The sequence below is a fragment of the Rhipicephalus sanguineus genome, chromosome 9, assembly GCF_013339695.2.
Source record: "Rhipicephalus sanguineus isolate Rsan-2018 chromosome 9, BIME_Rsan_1.4, whole genome shotgun sequence".
In the NCBI taxonomy this organism is placed as follows: Eukaryota; Metazoa; Arthropoda; class Arachnida; order Ixodida; family Ixodidae; genus Rhipicephalus; species Rhipicephalus sanguineus.
The window spans coordinates 5,477,700-5,485,895 of record NC_051184.2 but is presented as its reverse complement, the minus strand read 5'-3'; the positions used below and the strand labels follow the sequence as shown (position 1 = coordinate 5,485,895).

Sequence of the window (8,196 nt, the reverse complement as noted above, 5' to 3'; positions counted from 1 at the left end):
AAACCGCAATTCATGCGCTGATATCAAAATATAATTTCACATTAGTTTGTTCAGGCATCTTTTTGTCTGCAAGGCACGGGGTTGCAAGCGGAGGGGTGTCACCTGAGCACCGGACGATGAAGGTAAAGTACTTCTGAAAAGATTATGCTGCCCTGATACGCAATCGCTTGTAGGCGGATAACGTATGTTTACTTCATTGCCGTGCATGATATGGTGTTATGCGTTCCTGATATATATTGTATTATTAGAATTAAAGTGGCCATGACAACCAATTTTCGATCATAATCTGTGTCACGTGGATTAATCATGTATTCGCAAACAAGCTGGCGAAATTTTAGCGCATTTGGTCGAGCACTTAATTTATAATTGACTATCTTTTATAAACAAGCGAGCGGCCTGAGAGTCCGGCAACACTGGCACACTCGCGAGCCGTGACGTAACAAGCTGCTTGCTCTGTGAGCGTCTGCATTCGGACGATCGATTTTGTTCCGTGCTCAGCTGCGCGTGCAGTCGAGCTATTTCAGATTTGGTCAGCTTGTCGTTGAAATTGAACGGTTTGCAATGACTGAAACTTTGACAGAAGACGACGGCTCCGCTCCGTGCGGCACATGACGTGTCTCACGTGCCATGGCAAAATGGCTGTCACCAGCGGTGGGCGGGGTTTATGGCCGGCGATTTCTAAGGCTTATTTTGCACCGAAATACTCCTCTGCAGTCTATTTTTCATGTATGTATGGCACAATGAAAGAACTGCATGAAAGCATGCAAGCATGAAAGAACTGCATGGAACATAAAACCTTCAAAGGGGCAGCTGGTATCGGAATGACAGCTACGATGAAGTTGAACACAGCGTATCCTCTTGTACAGTGCATTGCACACCGATCTACCGCAGCATTTTTGCGTCGATTACGGATTGCATACGCGGCGCAGGTTTGCTTATGACTGCAAACAGCACAGAAGGCAGCAAATGAGGAACGCACGTCACAAAGCGTTTTGTCGGGCGTCGTCTTCTAAGTGCGTACTAAGTGCGTAGCACTTTACGACCCGGCTTCTCGTCTATCCACTGTCTCATGTCGCATGGTCATGCAGTGGTCAATACACGCCTAAGACAAGGCTAACAATGCTTAAAACCAGTGCAAAATAAAATAACAAGCTCGGTGTGCCACCCCCTGGCTACGCCTCTGACATTCAACACAGGACAACAGCTCTTTCTTTAAAACATTAATAGCAGGACCCACTGCAGCGCTTCAGAGTTTATTACTAATCACTGTACAGAATATTTTCGAATTCCTTTCAAGCATGAACCCAGGCACAAATTTTGTTAAAGTACATTTTGTTAATTAGCGGTCGCCCTTCGCTAGCACATTCATATTTCCTCAATTTCACGACGTCTTCAATACGCGATATGTTAAAATGTTCTTCAACAAATATGTATTTTTCCTGCTTTTATTACGACGACGTGCAATATACTTTTAAATCGTGTTTCAGTGGGCAATTTAATGTTGATAATGTATATGCGCATTTGTTTACATGTCCCAATTAAAATATGTCAGTTTGTTAACAAGTACGTCAATAAGAAAGACGTTGCAGCTGAATCGCTCTAAGGGCGAGCTATTGATGGTGACAATGGTTCGTTGCTCAATACGAAGAGGTATCACTTGGAACTGCGAACACTTGTTGTCAAAGCCGCAGGTTTCAAACCACGTGTCTGTGGTCATACACACGGACAGATTTAGTCACTCCTAAGGACAACAGCTGTTACTGGTAGTAGTAAAACGCGTCACTCGTGTACAGATACTGTATATGTTTAAGCAGGCATCGCAGCAAATGAAATTTAAGAACCAGTGAGACGCGGTCGACGCATCAGCCTCCCCGCTACGGAGTTGCTCCTTCGTACAGGCACGGCCGCTGGATCTTACAGGAGCGCGTACGAACACGAAAAAGAAGGGAAGGACGGCCAACGGACAAAAGAGGGCGCAGCCGCAACTAATTTCAAATCTATTCATTTATTCATAATACCTCAAAGGTCCCACATGGGACATTACATGAGGGGTGGGCGAACGAAAAAACTGGCGGGTCTGGTTAGGTTTCATGTCTTGAAAGATGGTCTTCAATGGCAGCTTTGAAGTGAGCAATGTCGGTGATGAGGGCGATATCGGATGGAAGGGCATTCCATTCTCCGGCAGTATGCAGGAAAAATGAACGTTGGTAGGTGGTCGTATGAGCACGTGGTAGATATACAGCATTTTGGTGCGAGTGGCGAGAGGAACGATGTGCAGGAATGATGATTTGGTTTCCTGGAGGCAGCGAATGGAAAAACCTAAAAAATAATATTAGACGAGCAGTCTTGCGGCGAGAAGAAAGTGAGGGGAGGCAGAGCTGGGATTTTAGGGCGGATACACTTGATCTGTAGGAATCGTGCTGTAGGAACTGTAGGGCGAGCGCCGATCAATTCAAATGAGAGGGCGCGCACGCGCAATGATGTTGTTGAAAAAAGTGAGGTAGCTGCTTCGCACTAGGGGTGCCAAGCCTGAAGGAACAGCGGAGATGTACGGCCTTTATTGCTTCTCTTTATTGTTCTTTCATTTTTCCTCTCTTTCGTTCTGTTCCTCTCTGTTTTTTCCCTATCACTGTTTTGTTTTCTTTCTATCTCTTTCTCTCTCTCTCTCTATGTTTTTCTTGCTTCCCTTTCTTTCTATCTCCTTGTATATTTCTCTTTCCCTTTTTTTCTCTCTTTTTCTGTTCCTGTCTGTTTCTTTCTCTCCTTTATCTTCCATTTACGTCTTTAAAAACAGCTTATTCCATCGTAGGGCTACGAACACTTGGGTACAGTGTCTGTTCTGTGCTCCTCATTTGTTTTCTTCAGAAGGCACACGCACTGAAGAAACGCCTACATTTCACATCCATCGTGTCAACCTCAATGGGTGTGCTGGCCACATGCCTTATTATCTGCCAAATTACTAGGCGATACAAAAAAAAAAATTAGCGCAGCTTGCAGTAAGTCGCGCAACTCTGGGTCACAGCAGAGCTGGTGGGAACGTTTCAACTTCTCTTAGCCATCTATGCAGAGTGTTTGGACGGTCATTAAGCGCGTGCCGGTTCACGATGATGATGATTTTCTATCTACGACACACGGCCAACCTCGGCCATAACAGCTCTGCTGGTAAATGTACAATAGCCATCCTCCTTTCTCCATTGTACGTCGCCAAGAGCAAACTGTCTTTATTTATAGTCAATCTAAGATGAAGAAAAGGACGAAGAAAGCGCGCGCCGGCCGAGTTATTGCGTTGCACGCGCTAGGCGTATCTGTGCCAGGGGCTAGGCGACGCGAGATGTCATATAAGGTAGGGGCCGTTCGTGATGGTGATAGTTTTCTGGTCATGCGAACCGACGGAACGAAGAGTTTAAATCGCTCTACTGGTAAAAAAGCTCTCGCTGTGACCGGCGCACCGGAGTGTGTAATGCCGTAATAAGTTTGCTCCGCGCATGCAGATTTACCGCGTTTATCAATATTACTTGCGGTTATCGTCGTTGGCAGTCGTTGAATGGACACTATGCTTACATCGCGTTTGGAGACGGTCGGGTCGTTTCTTGGAATGGAATCGGCGGCGGCGATGCATCGTCGCAGCCCAAACGGACGCGCAGCTTTGAACAGGATCACAAGTGTGAGCCTTTTGACAATGCTGTCGCCGCAGCGGATACCACATTTCAGAGAGTTCAAGAATGTCGCCAAATCACGTAACTAAGTTACTTTAGCGCACGACGATTTATATGCAGCTATGCTTGCCCGGGCGACGTGTTACCACAGCAGGGACGGTGTGCAAAAGGAAGGGTCAAACACGAAATTATGCACTGCGCTAGTATCTCTTCTTTCTGTGCTGTTCATTATACATGGGTTGCACGTGACGTCACTTCCGACTTTCAAAGTGAGCGACCGCCATATTTAAGAACATATCGAGTCGGCTGCGCGTGTGGCTTACCGCCGCGTTGGAGCTTGTCGTCGTCGTTCGATTTATTTTGAGCGATATGGCGATAGAAAACGTGCACGCGCTTTGCCCGTCGTACTTTGAAGAACTTGTGGGACCGACTCGGGTACGTTACCGAGCTAAAATTGAAATGTGCGATGGCATCGACCCTTACGAACTGCGCATCAGTAAGGAACATGCATCGGACGTCGCTCTGCTGCCTGCCGTGACGCACGGCGACATTGTGAATTATTTGGTGCTTTCAACAAGTCACGTCACACTGCAACAAATGAAGGCCTACAAGTCGCTGGACGGCCACAACTACTTCACCAGCGGATGGGTGAAGAGCATAGCAGCAAAGCAGCTTCCATCGCAGCGTGTCGTCGTTCTAAGCGAGGTTAGTTAACAACGCTCTTTCACGTTACGATCGAAGTAAAACTTCGTGTTTGTCCAGACGCATGGGCGTCGACAGGATTTTGTCTTGAGGGGCGCAAACCAGTGTTGCATCGCGGTGGGGGTAGTGTTGGTGTTGTTTGGGAGGAGCAAATGCCCCTTTTGCACCCTCCTGCCGACGCCCATGTTCAGGCGTCACCGCAGTTGTGCTCGTTTCGGTTGTGTAGCAGTGCGTGGTTCATTTTCTTTTTGTGCGCGACGGTTTCGTGGCTTAGACGGCCGCACGCGGCAGCTTGATAAACATAAGCCAGCGGTCAGGAAAAAAATGCATAAATGGTGAGCATTGGCCATCGTAATGTCGGTAACTTCATAAACTTGGCAAATGAAAACCTAAGCTGAATGCTCATTTCTGGAGGCTACTTCTGAGCTTCCCTGAAACGAGTAATGCACAAGTAAAATTATGTAGCTCCTGTAACATTTTAAGTAGGTTTGTTTATGAGGCAGCATGGAACCAAACAAGCCAGCTCTGTAAATCTAAGCTGTCATTTAAAAAATAATACTTACAGAAATTTCGTTCAACATTCCAGGTCAACCATTCCCAGCGCCTACGAGAGACCCCTCTGAAAGTGTGGATTTTGGCCGAAACAGAGGGCACTGTTGCTACAGCACACTGCACTTGCATGGCAGGCGTGGGTGAGGCATGCTCTCACGTTGCTGCAACACTTTTCGCCATAGAAACTGCTGTGAGGCTGAGGGACTCTGTGACTTGCACAGAAAAGAAAAATGGATGGCTACCACCTCATAGCCGGAATGCTGAATTTAAGAGGCTAAGGGAGATTGACTTCTCATCAGCGAAGATGAAGAAGAGGAAAATGGACAACATTACGAACAGCACTTGTGCTGAAGAAGCCCCGCCTCCACCACCAATCCCAGCTCCAACGAATGCAGAGATTCAGCAGTGTTTTGCGGCGATAGCAAAATCAGGGGTAAAGCCAGCACTGTTTATGCTGCATGAAGAATATAGTGCACTTTTTCCGCCTCCGCAAAAGAAAGAACCTGTGCTTCTCCGTAGCCTTATGTGTGAAGAGGCCACCTCTGAGGATTTGTCTGCCCTGGTGCAACGGGCTGAAGCGTTTTTAAAAGAAATGGTTGTAACAGAAGAGATGGTGCGGCATGTGGAAGCCACAACTAGAGAGCAGTCAAATTGTGCCAAGTGGTTTGAATACAGGGCAGGCCGAGTTACAGCTTCTGTTATGAAGTGTGTATGCAGCACAAGGCTGAGCCAGCCGTCAATTAGTTTATTAAAAAAAATATGTTGCCCTGAGCAAAGCAAGTTTTCTTCTGCGGCGACAGAATGGGGACGGAAACATGAAGGCACTGCCATCTCCACATACAGGAAACAAGTAGTGCAACGCCACAACAATTTGACACTCAAGAGAGTTGGTGTTTGTTTGAGTGCAAAGCATCCTCATCTCGCTGCATCCCCAGATGCTGTTGTCAACTGTTCATGCTGTGGTGAAGGCATTGTGGAAGTCAAATGCCCGTACTCTGTGGCAGAGTCTGGCATAGAAGCTGCGATAGGAACCAAAGATTTCTGCTTGGAGACTAGTGCCGATGGACTTCGGTTGAAGAGAACCCATGGCTACTATTATCAGGTGCAGACGCAACTGGCAGTGTGCAGTGCAAGGTACTGCGACTTTGTTGTGTGGACACCTGTCTCGGTTCATATTGAACGAATAATGGAAGATAGTGCATTCTTTCAGAGAATCTTGGAATCTGCAACACAATTTTTTACACATGTTGTCATGCCAGAAATGTTTGCAGGGTTTTTCACCTGAAAAAATGCACCAGGGTCTGGCACTAGCTCTGCACAGCCCGTCTACTGTTACTGCCAAGGCCCAGAGACTGGGAAAATAGTGGCATGTGATGGGGAACACTGTAAATACAAATGGTTTCATTACACTTGCATCGGAATGAAGCGAGCCCCAAAGCAAAAACACTGGTTTTGTGCAGATTGCGGCCCACTAAAGAAAGCTTAGGAAAGTGCCTCTGGCACTTTCCTAAGCTTTCGTAAGTTCAGGTTTTCAGCATACTGTGGCAGCTGCTTTCCTAGTCTGGACAAAAAGGACCCCCGACACCTCAAAATGTTTGTGTTGTTTGATTGTGCTGTATGTGGTTATGTCATCGGGCTGCTCTCAAGGTAGTTCTGGCTGCTTAGGCAAGGAATGCTTTTTTAAGAGGTCATGCGCTTAACAGGCTCAGCGTACCGAAGCACCCACATTATTTCATTCTTTACTGGATACATTTCGTTCTGTGTGGTGTTCATTCTAGCCAGTAATGAATGTTGTTACCTAGGAAGGGGGGCAATTGACTTCCAGGATTCACTGCATTTCTTTAATACCAGGTGCTTCTGTAGTGTGCACATTTTCCAAATAGGTTGCTAGGTTGAATGACGAGAGTGAGATATGTTTCAAATCAAGCACTTGCTGAGCCAACATTACCTACATTTATACCAGTCTTTTCAATTTGAGTGGAATGCAAGCAGCAGGTACTCGTACGTAACTGTGATGAATGATTGTTTTTCGAAACCATGCCATACAATGTGTTGTTTTGTAGCATGGGTTAATTTCTTTATGTACCGAGAAGCACTTGCTGCTGCGACATTACCTATGTGTACCTGTATTTACAATTTCAGTGCAGTGCAAGTAGAAGTACTCCTAGGCGAGTGTGATAGATGCGTCTATTTTTGAAACCATGCCATACAATGTTGTTTTGTAGCATGGGTTAGTTTCTTTATGTACAGAGAAGCATTTACTGCTGCGACATTACCTCTGTGTACCTGTATTTACAATTTCAGTGCAATGCAAGTAGAACTACTCCTAGGTGAGTGCAATAGATGCGTCTGTTCTTGAAACCATGCAATAAAATTTGTTTGGTAGCATAAATTAGTTTCTTTATTTCACTTTATTACACAAGCTTGCAGCCCAAGTAGAGCAAATAAATACCTACATTGGTTGTAAAACTGGTGGCGACAGCAGGTGACAAAGCATACAAAAGCAAGGCAACTTTTAATGCACAATGTAAACATGAAATCTACAGGATGAAACTTTTCAATGATGATAGGTTCCTAGCTCATTTGCCAGGCAAGTGCAAAAAAAGGGCTTTTAATGCACACTGGATTTAATTTATTCATGAATTATTTACTGGCAGCAAATTGCAACCAAACTGTTTGGAGGAACGATAAAAACAAAAAATTAGACTAGTCATTGAACTTTCATCATTCCACTGTTGCTTCAACTACATATTTTGAGCACTTATTTCATGTGAAAACCATCTAATAGGAACCTGTCAAGGATTAGTCATAATGCTCCTGTCTTCTACTGCAAGCCGGCCTTTGCTACAGTGGCACGTCTAGCTACGACAGCTATATAACACATTCCACAAGACACTACTTCAATTCATACACAACAGGCCTTGCAGCACGGATCTAATACACATATACACACAATATATTACGACTGCAGGGCAAGCTTTATTGCTATAAAGAAAAGTAAATATGAAAAAATATTTTCTGCATGCAGTCAGAACGGCCAGAATTACAAATTTCAATGAATGCATGCAAGTATTGCCATTTATCTGCAAACTAACTAGCATATGTAGGAAACTTAGCCACATGGCTCCGGATTAGCAGGAACGACAGACTGGCAGAAATTTGCCAGTGCACAGCACACGGTAACAATCTTGTGCAGTGGTGTGAAGCGGTGTCCCGGTTTGCGATTCGCATACTCTAGCGGCAGGACAGACTTCATTATAACATACTTGTTCCGAACCAGGCCAAT

At 45.4% G+C, this 8,196-nt stretch overlaps 1 protein-coding gene across 1 annotated transcript; it reads left to right on the top strand.

The window, feature by feature from the left end:
* The first annotated feature begins 4,194 nt into the window (after positions 1 to 4,194).
* LOC119404478 (uncharacterized) lies at positions 4,195 to 7,291 on the top strand. The gene is made up of 2 exons (XM_037670987.2): positions 4,195 to 4,361; positions 4,945 to 7,291. The coding sequence occupies exons 1-2, from the start codon at positions 4,254 to 4,256 to the stop codon at positions 6,193 to 6,195; spliced, it is 1,359 nt and encodes a 452-aa protein (XP_037526915.1). The 5' UTR covers positions 4,195 to 4,253; the 3' UTR covers positions 6,196 to 7,291.
* The last annotated feature ends 905 nt before the right edge of the window (positions 7,292 to 8,196 follow it).

Coding starts and splice junctions, on each gene's coding strand:
- LOC119404478 (XM_037670987.2), top strand. CDS start 4,254: ATGAAGGCCTACAAGTCGCTGGACGGCCACAACTACTTCACCAGCGGA. Junction 4,362..4,944: donor GTGTCGTCGTTCTAAGCGAG/GTTAGTTAACAA, acceptor TCAACATTCCAG/GTCAACCATTCCCAGCGCCT.